The sequence below is a fragment of the Ictalurus furcatus genome, chromosome 6 (assembly GCF_023375685.1).
Source record: "Ictalurus furcatus strain D&B chromosome 6, Billie_1.0, whole genome shotgun sequence".
Taxonomy (NCBI): domain Eukaryota; kingdom Metazoa; phylum Chordata; class Actinopteri; order Siluriformes; family Ictaluridae; genus Ictalurus; species Ictalurus furcatus.
Window position 1 is genome coordinate 17,097,493 of NC_071260.1, and position 18,936 is coordinate 17,116,428.

At 38.9% G+C, this 18,936-nt stretch overlaps 2 protein-coding genes and 1 long non-coding RNA gene across 5 annotated transcripts; 2 read left to right on the plus strand and 1 right to left on the minus strand.

Moving 5' to 3' along the window:
- Positions 1–81: 81 nt before the first annotated feature.
- dcun1d2a (DCN1, defective in cullin neddylation 1, domain containing 2a) lies at positions 82–3,887 on the plus strand. 3 transcript variants are annotated; one of them, XM_053626765.1, is made up of 7 exons: positions 82–474; positions 1,427–1,643; positions 1,775–1,943; positions 2,297–2,427; positions 2,526–2,608; positions 2,778–2,874; positions 3,422–3,887. In XM_053626765.1, the coding sequence occupies exons 1-7, from the start codon at positions 433–435 to the stop codon at positions 3,499–3,501; spliced, it is 819 nt and encodes a 272-aa protein (XP_053482740.1). In that variant the 5' UTR covers positions 82–432; the 3' UTR covers positions 3,502–3,887. The 3 variants fall into 3 exon arrangements, with proteins under 3 accessions (XP_053482740.1, XP_053482741.1, XP_053482742.1); XM_053626766.1 differs by lacking the exon at positions 82–474 and adding an exon at positions 556–630; XM_053626767.1 differs by lacking the exon at positions 82–474 and adding an exon at positions 822–1,320.
- Positions 3,888–5,872: 1,985 nt separating this feature from the next.
- On the plus strand, positions 5,873–17,691 carry cdc16 (cell division cycle 16 homolog (S. cerevisiae)). The gene is made up of 18 exons (XM_053626756.1): positions 5,873–6,203; positions 6,531–6,585; positions 6,743–6,840; positions 7,045–7,083; positions 7,702–7,842; positions 8,740–8,899; positions 9,036–9,130; positions 9,256–9,389; positions 10,678–10,757; positions 10,840–10,889; positions 10,980–11,053; positions 11,760–11,885; positions 12,003–12,155; positions 12,257–12,320; positions 15,489–15,550; positions 16,646–16,781; positions 16,894–16,984; positions 17,076–17,691. Exons 1-18 carry the CDS (start codon positions 6,156–6,158, stop codon positions 17,303–17,305), a joined length of 1,836 nt encoding a protein of 611 aa, XP_053482731.1. The 5' UTR covers positions 5,873–6,155; the 3' UTR covers positions 17,306–17,691.
- Positions 16,164–17,887, minus strand: LOC128608762 (uncharacterized). Its single transcript, XR_008386119.1, has 2 exons — positions 17,646–17,887; positions 16,164–17,336 (listed from the first exon to the last, which is right to left on the minus strand). It is a non-coding gene; the product is annotated as an uncharacterized LOC128608762 (long non-coding RNA).
- Positions 17,888–18,936: the final 1,049 nt, after the last annotated feature.

Below are 18,936 nucleotides of genomic sequence, written 5' to 3' on the forward strand. Positions count from 1 at the left end.
CTAAATCAATAAATGTAAATGTACAAAAAATTAAATGAATTATGTCTGTTTTATTTAATTAGCAAAATAGGTTGATATGGATAATGTGCGTGAAAGAAATAGAGCAACCAGCTCTAATTCATTGGCTACAAAGACATGAATTATTAGCTAAACAAACATCTCATGACATAAATACATACAGATACATATACGTAGATGGAGCATGTTATAAAAGTACACAATGCACATTTATTAGGCACTGACTCGGCTACCGTGTGATAGTCAACTTAATCATAATTGATGTTTCGAGTGTTACTGCATCAGATCTTGTAGTACGACGTTCTCGTTCAAAAAAACCTCCAAACACTACAATTCCCAGCATGTCGGAGTTTCAGTGCGCATGCGCGGTGCTCCTCTGGCGCATTCCCCCCTGATGTTCACGCGCAGCCGTATATGGGGACTGACAATTTGGTCAAACAGCGGGTGATAAAAATGGTAGGTGATTTGGAAATGACAAAACGCTCATATGTTTGCTGCCGCTGTGAGCGGAAACACGGGGTGTCCGAGGCGTGTAGTTGTAGCGCCATTAAAAAGAGTTTTTGTCAGCCTCCTCCAGATATTAGTGCAGAGATATGTGCTGTGAGCAGGAAGGTCAGTTGTTGATATTGGAGTCTGCTGTCGCCCTGCACGTACCTTTCCCTTTTTGGCGTGTAGTGTACACTAGCGAACTACACTCGTTTTAGGGGTTGGTCAGAGACGACAGACAGGCTGTTGGCTTTCGGTAGACTTAAACCAGTCATGCGACCAGCCCGCTCTTGCGCGTATTGTTGTGAAGGGGAAAAGTGAGCCTAGTTACTCTGTGGAAACGTGTAGTGCTGTTTCCGTAGACCTCAAACAGACCAGCTTTACCAGGACACTGAATAACGCTGTTAACTGTTCTACAGCATATAACTCTCTCTTTTACTTTATTAATGCATGTGTACACCTGAACAGCCAGGTTGTCGTTTATATCCCTGTCTCATGTAATGTGAAAATAGTCTTAACTGAACTAAAAGCTGAAGTTAAATCTCTAATATATAATATACGGACAGCAGAACAGGGTTTGTTTTTTGCTGTTGGTGCCCCGGGCTTAGCAGGGGTCTGTCAGCTCATATTACCACCACATGCTGCTTTAGCAAGTGGCCTGTCACACTTCAGTCTATGTCTTCTGATGGGAAACTTAACAAATGTCTGTTTTAACATGTGTGTTTTGATAATAACCCTGGTGTCTCGTTAACACTAGTTCCTATTTATGTCTTTCATACGTCTCCTAACTGTCCTGCCGCTCTTGAGTTTCTTGATGTGGGTATTTTTGTTTCTTGCTTGCCTCTGTTTGTACATACTGTTCACTGTCGTGCTCCGTGTGTCGACGTGTGTGACTGAGAGCTTCTCCTCTGTGCCTGTTCAGCATAAGCTGAAATCTTCACAGAAGGACAAAGTACGACAGTTCATGTCCTTCACACAAGCAGGGGAGAAGACAGCTGTGTACTGTCTCACTCAGAATGACTGGAAACTAGAGGTGGCCACTGACAACTACTTCCAAAACCCGGATCTGTACTTCAAGGAATCCATGAAAACCTCAGTAGACCGGAAGAAGCTGGAGCAACTCTACAACAGATACAAAGGCAAGTACACAAGTTCTTGTTGCATATCCTGTGAGTATGGGTCTGTATGTTTACTTGACTGAAATGTGGCAATGGCGCACAGTCCATGATGTTGCTGAATACATGTTAATGGAAGATGTTGTTCCTCTCAGATCCTCAGGATGAGAATAAGATCGGGATTGACGGAATCCAACAGTTTTGCGATGACCTCAACCTGGATCCGGCCAGCATAAGCGTTCTGGTAGTAGCATGGAAGTTCCGGGCAGCAACGCAATGCGAATTCAGCAAAAAGGAGTTCCTTGATGGCATGACAGAACTAGGGTGTGTTTCAGTGTAAACAAACTGTTTTCTGACCCCACAAACACTGTAGGCTTCATAGTTATTGTTTTATCTCTTTAAACTGATATTTCACTCTAAGACACAATCAGATTGAGTAATGTAGACAAAAATATAGATGGTGATGGTACAGTAGTTTGTGTTAGGAAAGTTGTTTTCGGTGTGTACACAGCTAGGAGTTATTGTTTCAAAACACACAAATTGCACCACAGATGTATGGTCATGACTCATGTTCCTTTGGGCTAAAATGTCATATATAAATCATTTACATTTATGATTACTGAAGATGCTAGTGGTTGGATAAGAGATAAACAAGGCTTCTTTCTACTTTCGTGTAGATGTGACAGTCCAGAGAAACTCCGCACTCTGCTTCCCCGATTGGAACAGGAACTGAAAGACAGTGGAAAGTTTAAGGACTTCTACCAGTTTACATTTAATTTTGCAAAGAATCCTGGGCAAAAAGGTTTAGGTAATGGTAGAGATGGGACACTGAATAAAGAATGCAACTGCTGTTTATGCTTATGACCGAGATGAGTAAATTTATTTGCTGTTTGCTTTGGATTTTAGATTTGGAGATGGCAGTCGCTTACTGGAACCTAGTTCTGACAGGCCGTTTCAAATTTCTTGACCTCTGGAATAAATTTTTATTGGTAAGTTTTCTGCATTTAGATCTTTTTTTGTGCCTAAAAATAGAATTTTACTGATTTAGCATTTCAAGAAATTCAACCGTAAAAATAAATAAATAAATAAAATAATGAACTGTTTCACTGTTGAGGAATTCTCCAGTGGAAATATCCTGAGTTTTCCCCCTCTAAACAGGAACACCATAAGCGATCTATTCCCAGGGATACCTGGAACTTGCTTCTGGATTTTGGCAACATGATTGCAGATGACATGTCAAACTATGATGAGGAAGGTGAGCATGGTTGTTTAACCCTAGATCCTCTTTAACAGCTCCAAAAGAGAATTAGCATTAACTCACCTTGACCCTCAATGACCTTTATTAATGTGAGAACCTTTGACTCGACATTATATTTCAGAAGTACTCTGGGATGAGTTATGTTTGGAGTCTGTAATTGTTCATGTACCAGTCATACAACATAAACCATGATATAGTTTGGTGATATTATTTGGTGTCATGACCAAACTGTGGCAAAAGATTAACTGCAGAGGAGTTTATGATGTGATTCCTAGTAAAAATGAAGAAAAAAAAATTCAGGGAATATATTTCACTTTTAAATGTATCATTATTTTATGAACACAATGTTGGGGTCTTTGGGATCCCAAACACTGAGCAAGTAAAAGCAATATGAAGACAACATGAGAGTTATATTAACACTTTCCATGTTAAGATAATTATGGTTCGATTTAATGTTGGACATGCTAGATGTTAGATTTTAAAATAAACTTTAAGAAAGCTGAGAGTAAACTTGTCACATGGTTGACTAACATCTTTATTTTAGGAGCATGGCCAGTCCTAATAGATGACTTTGTGGAATTTGCTCGGCCGATCGTGACTGGATCAAAGCGCAAAAGTGTATAAATCTGTTGATGGTGGCAGTTTGACACAATGGGCCTGTGCTGCCTCACTGACTTCAGCTTTTTTTAAATATAAAAAAAGACTTGTATGAAACACATACAAAAAGGAAAACATGGAGAAACACTTGAAACTGGCAGGCTTGATGAAGAGAAATGGGGATAGAAGGGACTCAAACCTTCAAGCAATACAAAGAAGAAAAAAAGCAGGTGAAGGTGGGATACTCAAGATTTCTTTTAGAGCTGTCACGTGCACAATGTCAGCTGCTGCTGCTGGCAAACTAATCCTGTCCAGAGACCCTGAGAGATTCTGGAGGATCTCTGCAAATCCAGTACCTCATCCTCATTGCAGACAATTATACATTTGCACACCTCCCCATTCACATACACAAATCATAGAAAACTAGAAGAGTAGGAGATGAAATGTGGTTCAAGTGCCCTTTTTCCAGCATGCATACCTCCACGATGAGTAGATCAGATGCACTTTTAAAACCAGAGCCCCATGGACAGAGCAACATGCAGCTCATGCCACCAGCACACTTGTTGCCGTTGTAAAATACTTTAGCGGTATGTACAGAAATAAATATTATAAATAAACAATATTTTATAAAGTATAAAAGAACCATTTATTAATATGTGTGGAGGATAAATTGTGCAAACGAACTAATGAACTCTTCAATGCATCAGTAACATGATTTCATTTTTCAACCACATATTACACTAATGTCTGCAGTCTTGCAGAATCTGTTGTGACAAGAATGCCCTTCATGTTTCTCAATTTTGTTTACCAGATGCCAGGATTATGTTATAAAATAAATTATTGCCTCTATGTATATCTGGATTGATTTTCTGTTGAGGACTTTATACAGTGCTTTCTCTTTTTTGCAAGGGAAAGCCTGGTTATTTTATGCCCTGTGTGCCATTTTAAGTAGAAAACCAGAAGATAACAATAAGAATAGGCTGTAATAAATATGTCATTATTTGTTTACATGTCTTGTGGACAATATATAGGTTCCTTAGTATTAAAGTATTGAAGATCAAGGTTAGAGTGGTGTTTTTGAGTGACCTCCGTAGCTGGTATCGTTACAACCTTATCAGGGTCCTGAGCTTGGGTTATTGTCATGGTGCCCTGAGACAAATATTGCATGCAGAGTGTATTCCAACCTCGCACCATGTGTTCCCCGATTCACCACAGCCAGCCCTGACCCTGAAGTTGTAAGAAATGAAGGAAGCAATGGTTTTGCCTGCAAATATATCTTTAGAAATGTAAAAATGGCTGATTAGACCAGTGTTCTTCAGCAAGTGAAATACTCCCCAGACCTGCAGGTGTCTGAAATACAGAAAGAAAAGGTCATAGTATGTGACCTATATGACCAAAAGTATGCAGACACCTGACCATCATACCCATATATGCATTTTGAAAACCCCTTTCCAGATTTAGTCCCACCTTTGTGGTTATAATAACTTCCAGTCTTCTGCGAAGGCTTTCCACTAGATTTTGGAGCGTGGCTTTGGGGATTTGTGTTCATTCAGCAACATTAGTGATGTCAGGCATTGATGTAGGTTGAGGAGGCCTGGCATGCAATCAGCATTACAGTTAATCCCAAAGGTGTTCATTTGGGTTTAGGTCAAGGTTCTGTGTAGGACGCTTCTTCATCAAGCTTGGCAAAGCATGTCATCATGGACATCACTTTCTGTACAGGTGTATTGTCATGCTGGAACAGGTTTAGGCCTCTTAGTTCCAACGAATGGAAATTGTAATGATACAGCATTCAAAGACATTCAAGACAATTATGTGCTTCAAACTTTGTAGCAACGGTTTGTGGAAGACCCGCATATGGGTTGATGGTCAGGTGTCCACATACATATGGCCATACAGTGTATATGTTATACCTGAGACAAATCATAACACAACTTCACCACTAGATGGAACCAATTCAATTTTAGCAGTAACCTGTCAACCCCACATTGTAGTTCGTCCAAAACTGACGGCCAACTACAAATATAAAATGCATTAAGTAACGTGCGATATTATTTCCGCCTGTTCAGTTTATAACTTTTACTGCTGGCTCCAGTCTCAGTGTAGTGAAGGACACTGAACCAGTTGGTTTACTGTGTTTTCAATTAATTTTTTATTTTTATTTTTTTGCATGCATGCATAACATTTGTATACTGAATGGTCCGACTGAGTAAAAACAGCTGTCCAAACCCCAAAGTCTGTCGTTGTCTCATCCTCTGTATCACTTAATCATTAATAGGAAAATATAGGACCAATTCATGTATTTGTCTAAACGTTACCTGTGACGAACTAAAGTTGGTCAGTAAAATAATGTGATATTATTATTATTATAACTGAAATACAACAGACCGTTTCTTTACGAATATTTATATTTTAATTAGCCCCAATGTTGTTTGTTTTTGTTTGTTTGTTTGTTTGTTTGTTTGTTTTTAAACTGATCGAGTGTATATTTACAGATAGGACCTTTTCCTTGAAGTCTCGCTGTTTCTGGGGAATCTGTCGGCGTTACACCACGTTTATGCTAACCGCGAGTTTTAGTCTATTTGAGGAGCTAACCGCTAAGAGAGTGATACATTTATATTCACAACAACGCAAATAACTAGAATGTCACTCTGTTGTGTTTGAGAACGCCAACAATCGCTATGAATCTAGACCGACTCCGGAAGTGTGTGCGGAACTACATCGATCAGGTAAAAGAAACTTAGCTGGCTGGATATCTGCAGTTTTAGCCGCTAGACAGCTAAGCTGCTAGCTAGTAACTAACTTTTGAAGGTAGCGCGTTTAATAGAAATTGTCAGATCTTACAAGGATGCTGTGAGTGATCGCAACATACAAACATACAAACAAATCTATATAAACATCAAGTTTATCATGGGTTATTTTTCAAATAGATGAACACATATTTGAAGCCAGCTAGCATTTCTGTGTTTAGCTAGATTGCGAAGGCGTTACTCTTAATTTGAATTGAGGTTTGAGTTCCACTACGTTAAAGTTGAAATGTTTTCATTATTTTGCAGCAACAATATCAAAGTGCTCTGTTTTGGGCTGACAAAGTAGCTTCTTTATCACATGGTGAGTGTCCTGCCTTTTTTATTTTTATTCTCCTTTTTTAAGGTATTGTGTTAAGTTACATTAACCACTCTTTTTCATTATCCTATAGCCAAACAAAAACTACAGATTAGTTTAACTTGTAGGATGCTAACGTCATTATCGTGCTTATTCTCATCAGAGGATCCTCAAGATATTTACTGGCTAGCACAGTGCCTTTATCTTACATCCCAGTACCACCGAGCCTCTCATGCTCTAAGGTCCCGCAAACTTGACAAGGTAAGAGCTGTTACTTGCTATTTGTGTTGACTTTTGCCACCAGGCAGTTAAACCAGTTTGTCAGAATGAAGATCTCTATTTGATTGAATATTTCTTATGGTTGGCATACACTTTTAAAATATTTATCATCATCAGTATAATGCTGTTCATGGTTGTCATACATCTATCACCTCTGAAATATGTGTTATGTTTTTTGTTTCTTAGTTATATGGAGCTTGCCAGTATCTTGCTGCAAGGTGCCATGTGAGTATGACGAGACATTTACACAGAACATACACGATATGGGCAAAAGTGTGTGGACACCTGACCATGACATCCATATGTGGGCCTTCCAAAGTTGGAAGCACACGATGATATAAGATGTGTGCTGTAGCATTACAATTTCCCTTCACTCCTTCAAACCTGTTCCAGCATGACGATGCCCCTGTGCACAAAGCGAGGTCCATTAATCCATGGTTTACCAAGGTTGATGTGGAAGAACTCAAGTGATCTGCACAGAGCCCTGAACTCAACCCCACTGAACACCTTTGGGATGAACTGAAATGCTGACTGCAGCCCAGGCCTGCTCATCCAACAGCAGAGCCTGACCTTATTAATGCTCTTGTGGCTGAATGAGCAAATCCATACAGACAGGCTTCAAAATCTAGTGGAGAGCCTTCACAGAAGAGTGGAGGGTATTATAGCAGCAAAGAGAGACTGAATCTGGATTGAGATGGTCAAAAAGGCATATGGGTGTGCTGGTCAGATGTCCACAAACTTTTGGTCATATAGTGTGCAATTTCAGTTATTAGATATTATGTACTTGGTCAAGCAAGCGTCAGGGTGAGTCAGTACATTGCTCAATGTTCACTTTCCTTACAGTATGCTGCCAAAGAGTACCAGCAGGCCCTTGATATACTGGATGTAGAAGAACCAGCAAGTAAAAAGTTGCTGGATAAGGGTCTGAAGGAGGAGAGTGGCAGCAGAGAAACTGCCAAAGAATGGGAGATGTCACCAACTTCGGTGAGCCCCTCTCCGCTTCTTATGAATACTTAAAACTGCAGTGTGTAATATGTAAAGAATAAAACACAGTAGAGCCTCTTGTTGTAGGAAAACGATCAGTCTTGGGGTTTTATTCTTATTATACCACATCCATTGGTCAAGAATTCCCATTTTTATTTGTTAAAGAACATGTCATGGGGTGCACGGTGGTTTAGTGGTTAGTATGTTTTCCTCGCACCTAAATGGTTGGTGGTTTGAATCCTCCCTGTGTGTGCGGAGTTTGCATGTTCTCACTGTTCTTAGGGGGTTTCCTCCCCAAATCCAACGACCTATTGTAGGCCGATTGCCATCTCTTAATCCGTAGTGTGTGAATGGGTGTGTGATTGTGCCCTGCGATGGGTTGGCAACCTGTCCTGTTGTCCCCCGTCTTGTGCCCTGAGTCCCCTGGGATAGGCTCCAGGCTCCCAGCGACCATGTGTAGGATAAGCGGTACAGAAAATGGATTGATGGAAGGACATGTCATACTTTTTAACCATTTATGGTTATATTTCAGGTGAGGAACATCCACAAAAAATTTAGTTCCTGTTATCATTTATGCTATAGCAGCTATCAACGGGCACTCTTCAGCGAGCTGCAATTCTTTTCTTTCTCTTGACATTAATAAGACAAAAAAAAGCAGCATGTTACCAAGAAACCTCTAGCCTGAACACTTCTCAGTGGCAGAAAACTTACTGGCCGTGACAAAGCACTAGCACCAGAGTCTGCGTGTGTAAATTTGGTTTGGGAATTAATGCTTTTATTGCTCACCGTACCCTGTTGCCATGGAAGCGGACCCAGTAACACTGGAGCTAAAATGGTTAATATTTGAAGGCTTTGGTATCTTCAGTGGTTGTGATTCCCTGTGGTTTTTTCTCTCAGATCAGCAGCTCTATCTGCCTCCTACGGGGAAAGATCTATGATGCTATGGATAACAGACCTCTGGCCACATCCAGCTACAAAGAGGCCTTGAAACTGGACGTCTACTGCTTTGAAGCCTTTGACCTTTTAACGTCCCATCACATGCTAACTGCTCAAGAGGGTGAGACAGACTCTCGCTAATCACATTTTATATTCAAGCTGGCTGCAGTGTAATAATCCTCTTGTATTTATATCACCCAGACATAGAAACATTTCAATGGCGTGAAATTATTTATCTTTCTGTCATGTCACTGCAGAAAGGGATTTCTTGGACTCCCTTCCTTTTAGCCAACAATGTACCAAGGAGGAAGAGGAACTGCTACGCTTTCTTTATGAAAATAAGTTAAAGAAGGTGAAAAGGTTTTTCATTTTATTTCAGATGTTATTTTTGTTATTTCATCAATTTGAGGAAAAAAACCCAAAAACATTCCAGTTACTGAATACTGATTCACATACTTCTCTGCATCACTCTACCAGTATAACAAGCCTAGTGAAATAGTGGTACCCGACATAGTGAATGGTCTTCAGGACAACTTGGATGTAGTTGTCTCTCTTGCAGAGCGACATTATTACAACTGTGACTTTAAGATGTGCTACACGCTCACGTCTATGTAAGTAAGCTTTTATTTATGAGCCTTAAGTCTTTTCATTAAGGGTTGTTTTATGTCATATCTCCTGTCAAAATTTGTCATTTTTAGTCATTCAAAGTGATGAAAGCATATTTTATGTTTGAGTTTCTTTAATGCCAGTTGTCCTAAAGGGACAATTCTTTGATTTGAATAATACATTTGAATTTTTTATTGCTAATATCAGTAACAAATGCAGTGCAGTAGAAAAACAAGCATCCTTATTTCTTCTGTTTTTGTGTATCACATAGTAAATAGTTTTAGATCTTCAAACAAAACACAACATAAAACAAAGGAAACCTGAGTAAACACAATAGTTTTTATTGAAGCAAAAAAAAGTTATCCAACACCTGTCACCCATGTGAAAAGCTAATTGCCCCCTTAAACTTAAAATGTGGTTGTGCCACCTTTAGCAGCAATAACTACAACCAAACACATCCAATAACTGGAGATCAGTCTTTCACAGCACTCTGGTGAAATGTTGGCCAACTCTTTGCAGAAGTGCATTAGTTCAGCCACACTGGAGAGTTTTTGGGCATGAACTGCCTGTTTAAGGTCTTGCCACAGCATCTCAATTGGTTCATTAGGCTACTCCACTCTTTTGCTTTATTTGATCCATTCAGAGGTGGACTTACTCCTACACTTTTAGATCATTGTCTTGCTGCATAATCCAGATGCGCTTAAGTTTCAACTTATGAACTGAAGACCGGACATTCTCCTTTTAGGATTTTCTGGTAGCAAACACAATTCATATTTCCCTGAATTATTGCAAGTTGCCCAGGCCCTGAAGCAGAAAAGCATCCCCACACCATCACACTTCCACCACCATGCTTGACCGTAGGTATGATGTTCTTTTTGTGGAATTCTGTGTTTGGTTTACGCCAGATGTAACGGGACCCCTGTCTTCCAAACAGTTCCACTTTTGACTAATAAATCCACAGAATATTCTCCCAAAAGGTTTGAGGATCGTCAAGGTGACTTAAATTCATAGATTTGGGGAATTAGTAACTACAGGGGCAAATACATTTTCACACAGGCCCAGATGTTATTGGATAACTTTTGTTGCTTCAATAAATAACATTATCATTTAAAAACTGTATTTTGTGTTTACTCAGGTTGCCTTTGTTTTATCTTGCAACCCCAAATCCAAAAAAGCTGGGACGCTGTGTAAAATGTAAATAAAAACCTCTTAGAAAAGGGACTGTAATTTTCATTTATGTAGTAAAATTTTTTTTTCGTCAGCACTAAGTGCTTATCATGTGTTTTGATTCAGGGTAATGGTGAAAGACCCATTTCATGCTAATTGTTTACCTGTGCACATTGGAACCCTTGTGGAGCTGAGCAAAGCAAATGGTAGGACAGTGAGTTACCTTATTTTACACCTCTGTATGAAAGTGTTTCATATCCCAAGTTTAATTTGCTTTTATCTCTGCAGAATTGTTTTACCTCTCTCATAAGCTGGTGGACTTGTACCCCAATAACCCAGTGAGTGCAGTCTTTGAATGATGTCACTCATGCACACAATACACTGTTGATTTGTTTTCTATTTCCTAATTTTCTGCAATTGTTGTCTAGGTCTCATGGTTTGCTGTTGGATGCTACTATCTGATGGTTGGACATAAAAATGAACATGCACGGCGGTACCTTAGGTAAGACCAAGGGTGTCAGACTCTTCAGCATGACGTGGGCCACTTCAGCATGGTTATGAGCCCTGGATTTGCCACAAATTAAGGCTATTCGTGTTTAAAAAAAAAATAAAATAAAAAACTGATCAACACTAATAACCTTCTTAAAATAGAACGTGGTATTTCTAGGAAAAAGAAAGGCTCTGAAACTATGAAATTGTGTGCACTTTTATGCTTGGGTAATTTATATATATATATATTTTTTAATATATATCTCTTTTCTGAGTATTGAAAATATATAATGTTATGCAAGAGCTTTAACCGTCCTATTATGTTGGGGGTGGGGCAGGTTACATCCATTATGTTATGGGTCAAAATATCTTCCACAGTTTAAATACACACAAAAACAGCAAAGAACAGCTTCAAACAGGAACCTGTATTATTGCTTGTCCGAAACAAGCCGTAAGAAGAAATATTTGCATACAAGTTCATGACCCTAAATGAGGAAAGTAAAAATAATTAAAAATGAAAGAGATTAATCAGTATTTCAGACATCTCAAATGAGGAAATGACCCATAACCTAATAGGAGGGTTAAGAAGAACTAGCGCGCTGTACATGCAGAATGCGGATGGTCACTACGCTGCCACTCTGCTGTGAATTCTAGCTATTGTGAAAGTCCTGATGAGGTTATGATGTTAGTAAGTATGATTCTTTTTGTTTCGGTATTAGTAAGGCCACCACATTGGAGCGCACATATGGGCCAGCGTGGATAGCGTATGGTCATTCGTTTGCAGTGGAAAGTGAGCATGACCAGGCCATGGCAGCGTACTTCACAGCCGCCCAGCTAATGAAAGGGTAAGTACACCTGCAGTTATAGGTGCATGTTTCAGGTGCTTGCAATGCACAGTACAATTACAGTTTTATGCTCATTTGCAAAAACAAGTATGTGTATATTGACTGTTCCCCTACAAGGTGTCACTTACCCATGCTGTACATCGGTCTGGAGTACGGCCTCACCAACAACCCAAAGCTAGCAGAGCGCTTTTTTTGCCAGGCTCTGAGCATCGCCCCAGAGGACCCATTCGTCATCCATGAGGTTGCTGTGGTAGCCTTCCAGAATGGGGAGTAAGTTGGCTTTGTTAAAGACACATTAAGTTCATTAAGGTGCATGCTGCTCATTTCTGCTGTATGGCAGTGATGTGGATTTACCAGTCGTTCTGTTTCAGCTGGAAGACGGCTGAGAAGTTGTTTATAGATGCGTTGGAGAAGATCAAGGCTATTGGCAACGAGGTATTTACCCAGTCATTCTGTGAGAGAATTTTTTTCTGGATTCTTGAAATGACTTTTTTTGGGGGGGCAGGTGTGGCTCAGTGGCTTAGTGGTTAAGGCTGCTGGTGAGAAGGTTACAAGTTCAAACCTCAACCAGCTGTCATTGTTGGGTCCTTTTGAACAAGACTCTTAACCCTCAACTACTTAGTTTTAACTTGCCTTACTTGTAAGTCACTTTGGATAACAGTGCAACCCCTGGAGTGGTGCTAGGCCTGGGCTACCAGGGCTTAAGCCCCGAATGTTTTCAGTAAATCCCTGAATGTTTGTATTACCTTGGCTTGTACTCATCACTGAGTTTCCATGCGCGTTAAAATAAAATGGCAATTATAATTGCAGATCTTCTCTCTCCACATCAAACAATTTTACCGACATTGTCATTTACTCCTAACAATAACCGCCCACCAAATGTAGAAGTAATGATCTACATGTAAACTGGCCAACCGTCAACCAGAAGTTACAACTCCAATTCCAAAAAAGTTGGGACGCTGTGTAAAATTTAAATAAAAACGGCATGCAATGGAAAAATTTCATCTCAGAAAAATTGGGACGAGGCAACAAAAGGCTGGAAAAGTGTCACTAAAAAGAAACAGCTGGAGGAACATTTTGCAACTAATTTGGTTAACTGTTTAATTAGGTTAACTGCCTCTCTAAGATACCCTTTTTATACCCAGTAATGTTACTGACATGTTGCCAGTTAACCTCTAGCTGTTTCTTTATAGTAACACTTACTTTTCCAGCCTTTTGTTGCCCCCATCCCAACTTTCTTGAGATGTGTTGTGGCCATCAAAATACCTGTTTTTCCTTTAAAATTTCCTCAGTTTAAACATTTTGATATGTTTTCTATGCTCTATTGTGAATAACATATGGGTTTGAGATTTTCAAATAATTGCATTCTGTTTTTATTTACATTTTACACAGCGTTCCAACTTTTTGGGAATTGGGGTTGTACATACGACCCAGCCAGTGAGATTAGAACTTTTGGATTTAATTATCTTGATTGCCTCAGACAGACAGTTTGTAGGTGTGTATGAAGAGAATCTAAATATTTGAAATGGACATTTAAAAATTTTTTAGGTGAAAAACAGCCACAGCCATGTTCAACACTTGAATAGAAAGATGCGGCTCCTTCAGGTATCTGCTCCTTCAGGCTTTTGTTTAACTTATTGATTGCATTGTTTCTTATTTGGCTATAACATCCAATCATGCTGAGAGGGCACAGTGGCTTAGTGGTTCACATGTTTTCCTTGCACCTCCAGGGTTCTGCATTCAATTCCCACCTCTACTGTGTGTGTGTGTGTGTGTGTGTGTGTGTGTGTGTGTGTGTGTAGTTTGCATGTTCTCCACATGCTTTAGGGGTTTCCTCTGAGTACTCTGGTTTCCTCCCCCAGTCCAAAGGCTTGTTGTAGGCTGATTTGGCATTTCAAAATTGTCTGTAGTGTGTGAATGTGTGTGCGATTGTGCCCTGTGATTGGTTGGCACCCTGTTCAGAGTGTCCCCCACCTTGTGCCCGGAGTCCCCTATGATAGGCATCCTGTGTAGTATAAATGGTACAGAAAATGGATGGCTTTGTCGCTGTACAGCCCTGTCACCGTTAAGTGACAAATAGATTTTTATTATATTTATTTGTAATTTTTTAAATTACGATTTTCTGAATTTTTTTTTTCTTCCTGTGTGAGTGAAAGAAAAGTTAGCTGGTTAAAGTGTCTATGCATTACGCAGACACGCACAGACGCACGCACGTGCACACAGTGATATGATATCTGCGTGTGGTTCACATAGTCTATAATGGGTTTTTACTTAATCTGGTCCGGATGAGTAATGTGGTTTGTGCAAGACTTCTCTCCTAATTAGACAAGCAATAACAGTTTGGTGTCATGGCTCTGGATTTGTTGACATGAGTTCAGTGAGTTTGTTTACAAATTATAAATAGCAGTGTGCAGTGCTAAGGATAACTTTCAGATGAATGTCTGTAGTGGTGGAATAAAGCAGGTAGTAAATATGAAATTCAATTCAACTAGGGCTAGTGTGACATTTTTTTATTTCAATAAGCAATAATGAAAGTTATCACATTTTAAAAATGAAGACGCTTTGCTGATGTAACTTTTAAACACATTTTAAAGTGTATCCTTTGTATTATGACTCATACATGGATGTCTCTGGGTTAAGCCCCGTATATCCACTGACCCTAGAACTGCCCCTAATCAACCCTATGAATAAATGTTAAGTTCCCTCCACTAATATTGGCACTGTTTGGTAAATATGAGCAAAGAAGGTTGTGTGGTGATTTTTTTTTTTTTTCAAAATGTTTAACCTTTTTATATTTTGTTAAAAAAAATTCACAAAAATACTCTGCTCTCATGGATATCAAGCAATTGCAAACAAAACACAGGTTTATCCAAAAAAAAATCTTTGTTAAATGTGTGTGCAACAATTATTGGCACCCCTATGAATTCATATGAGAAATATATTTGAAGTATATTCTCATTGATATTTTACATCTTTTTAGTACACCTGGGTGACTAGGAACAGGAAATTGTTCAACCATGACTTCCTGTTTCACAGGGGTATAAAGATAAGGTAATACACAGGCCAAATTCCCTTAGTCACTCATAACAATGTATCAAGGAATATAGCTGTCATGTGCGGTAAAAGGTTGTTGAGCTTCACAAAATGGGAAAACTACAATCTGAAGTCACCTACATCACCACAAGTTGTTTGGAAGGGTTTCAAGAAAAAAGCCTCTGCTCTCAACCAAAAACAAACTCAAGTGTATTCAGTTTGCCAGACACTACTGGAACTTCAAATGGGATCGGGTTCTATGGTCAGATGAAAAGGAGGTAGCACAAAGTATTGACTAAAAGGCTGTCAATAATTGTTGCACACTTATATTTAACAAAGATATTTTTGATCAACCTGTGTTTTGTTTGCAATTGTGTGATATCCATGGGAGCAGAGTATTTTTGTGATTTTATTTATTTATTTATTTTAAAGATCAAAAGGTTAAACAATATAGACAACTTTTCACAGCTGTATATGTTAATGTTGCTTTTCTTATAACTTTTAATGAAAAGTGTACTATGGTGTAAATGTATCCTGTCATTATGTAAACATATTCCCCCTTTCCTGCAGGTCACAGTGGACAAATGGGAGCCATTGTTAAACAATCTAGGTCATGTGTGTCGCAAACTAAAGTAAGTTAAATGCCAACTGTTATTTTTTATTAATTTTTTGTATCCTTCAATGTCTCTAAAAACAGTTTGAATATCTACTGGACAATGTTTTTTTTTCTCTCTATATTGTTTCAGTAATGCATAATTACTTCATTACTGCTCATTCAACTGTGTTTACAAACCCTTGGAGTGGTGCTGCTCTTATTTTGCAAAATTTATCTTCAATAGACTGAATTATCTCTAAGCACTGCACACAGAGATGCTCTAACTAGGAAATTACCTGAAAAGGACAGGCCTCGAAAATTATCCAGAGTGCTAGTGTTTAATGAAGAGCTTTCAGAAGCATTGGGCAGATTGAATCCCTCTTCTGCTGTTTATTTTCTGTGCTTCTCTAGTCCTCCTCCTGTCTCTCTGCCTCAATAGAGTATTGTACTGCATAAATAGTCTATATTGTTATTACAGTGCACAATGAATTATTCATTTCCACTTGCAATTCGCACTTGGAGACCATGCGCTTCAAAATTTCTCCAAGTGTTTATTTTGGAATGAGGTTTTCTGAGGTGTTTTGCAGAAAGGTAGATGGTGATTGTTGTTCAGAACACAGTAACAGAAGAAATGAAGTCAAATGTCATTGTTCTGTTCTAAAGTAAATACTTTTGCCTCATTCTCTTTAAAACAAAAAAAAAGGGATAAATGAACACGAGCATGTATTCGCTCATCATAGTTATCTATTCTGTCCAGTGTATTAATATTATTATTGTTATTATTATTATTATTATTATTATTATTATTATTATTACATTCACGTTCAAAGTGTGCTTTATTGGCATAACTGTTTTAACAATGTTGCCAAAGCAAATTAATATTAAGTTATATAGACAAACAAGAAGAATAAATAAAGGAATAGAAAAACAGTAATGAAGAAAATAAACAATAAACATGAATAGACATTAATAATAATAATAATATGCAGTATTGAATTAAGTTATATCAATTACATAGATATATTTGGAATATTTTTAAATAGATAGTATTAGGATTAGATTAGAGATTATGCATATTTCTATTATTATTATTATTATTATTATTATTATTACATATGTTCTGTTTTCCTAGGAAGTATGAGCAGGCTCTGGAATACCATCGGCAGGCTCTAGTCCTTGTCCCCCAGCATGCGTCCACCTACTCGGCTATTGGCTATGTGCACAGCCTTATGGGGGACTTTGAGAGTGCCATTGACTATTTTCACACTGTAGGTGATCCAGCTAATCTCTTGGTTGTAAATGTTCTTGTCATTACATTGTAAAGAAGTTTCATATTTTCAGTGAGCATAAGTGTTATGAGTTATTATTATTAATTTGCAGGCACTCGGTCTGAAAAGGGATGACACATTTTCTGTTACGATGCTTGGTCACTGCATTGAGATGTATATTGGTGACTCAGATGCATATATAGGTAAGTTAACGCCTCTCACTACATGAGACGAAACCTTCTGCTTCTGTTTTGTACCAATGTGCTCAAAACTTTTTTTTTTTTTCTGGCACAGCAACAGATATCAAGGACAAAGTAAAGATGATCCCCAGCACAACAGCCTTAAAGAAGATACTCAGCACTTCAGCCGAAGAGAGTGAGAATCAGGCGCAGCCTCTGGAGGAGAGCAGTGTCATGTCCCTGGAGACGCCGGCTGCCGAAGCCTTCCAGCGCTTCCTCTTAGAATGTGACTTGCGCGAGAGTGACATAATGCTAGAGACCTCCATGTCTGACACCAGCACGTGATGACTGTGCTGAACCTGAGTGCTGATGGGTTCTGGAAAAAATAGCAAGAAATAAGTATTTGCAAATGACCGAGCTGCTCTGAGGAAGACCTCACACGAATCATCAAAATCTATGGTGACTGTATTTTGCACCCATGTGGATTTTTACTATGAATAAATATGCTGAGCTGAATGCAAATAGGGTTTCAAAGGGGGGGGGACTCTTCCTACAATAAACCCTGTGTCAATATTTTTATACATTGTCATTGGTGTTCTTTTTTGTTTATTTATTTTTGTTTATGCATTATTAAAAAGCATCTTGTATTAAAGCTTATTAATGGGAAGATTGGATTGTTACAGACTTCTCTGCTGACAATTTGGTGTGTAGTGGTGCAGCCACCTCACAGCTCCAGAGTCCTGGGTTTGATCCTGAGTTCAGGTTGCTGTCTGTGCAGTTTTTGCACATGATCTCCCTGTGTTCGCATGGGGTTCCCTCACGTTCTCTGGTTTCCTCCCACTGTCTAAAAACATACAGGTAGCCGGACTGACTACAATAAATTTCCTGTGCGCGCACAAATGGTGCCTTGCGATGGACTGGTGTCTCATTAAGGGTGAATTCTCCAGTGCCCGGAGTTACTGGGATAGGCTACAGGATCAAATGCTTACTGAAGATTGATTGATTTGATTGATAGTTAGTTTAGTTAGTTGTTTAGCAAAAACATGTTCCTCCTTGGATATATGTATTTCTGCAAGTAGGTTAGATCTTTCATACTTTTAAAATAAATTTAAAATATTTCTAAATAATAAGCATGAACCAAAATGTAAATCAAAGGACTGAAATTTTGCTGTTGGCACTCTGCAGTTTCTTTAAAATCATTCGTCCATCTATAAGCGATAGTAAGAGTTTTTCATCTCACTGGCCACGACCCCAAACTCCTTGAGTAAAGACAGCCCCTCTCCACTGAAATCTAATCATAACTCTTCAGCCCAGTCACTGCGGGCCAATAGCAGCTGATTTAGAGCAGAGTTAGTCTCTACCCTGATGTCTGGAAGAAGATAAGTGTCATTTAGGAGTACCGGAGATGGGCTGCACACCTTCTAAAGCCAACATTGCATACTCTCATGAGCATGTGTGTGGGGATCTGGACACCTGCTCCACCTTCTTACCGAGTGTTATAAGCTCCGTGTCCACGCCGGAGAGACCCTCAACCAGACTGCGCGTGGACACCGGAGCCAACGGCAGAGAAACTTTCCTTACCGGTAAGATTGGGGAAGCATTAGTCTACTTCTGGGAGGGCGATATTTTGTCTTAGATTGTCTACAGTATCGTAAATGTTACTTGTTTATTACTATCTATAGGCTATCTTTCTTGACCGTTTACAATTAACCGCACTTGGTTTACGTCACAAGTGTTTGGACGGGACCTGGCACGATGTTAGTAGCCTACTGTTTAACCGCTACTATTTTTAATGTGTGTATGTCATATTAAAGTTTCAACATAACATTGAGTGCAAAACGTTGCATCCTCCATCGTTTCTGGATGGAAATAAAATAATGTAAAAAAACAAAACAAAACAAAAAAAATAAATAAACAAAAATGTGCACCTATTTTTCAGTTTATCTGAAGAAAAAAAAAGTAGAATGTCAGAGGCC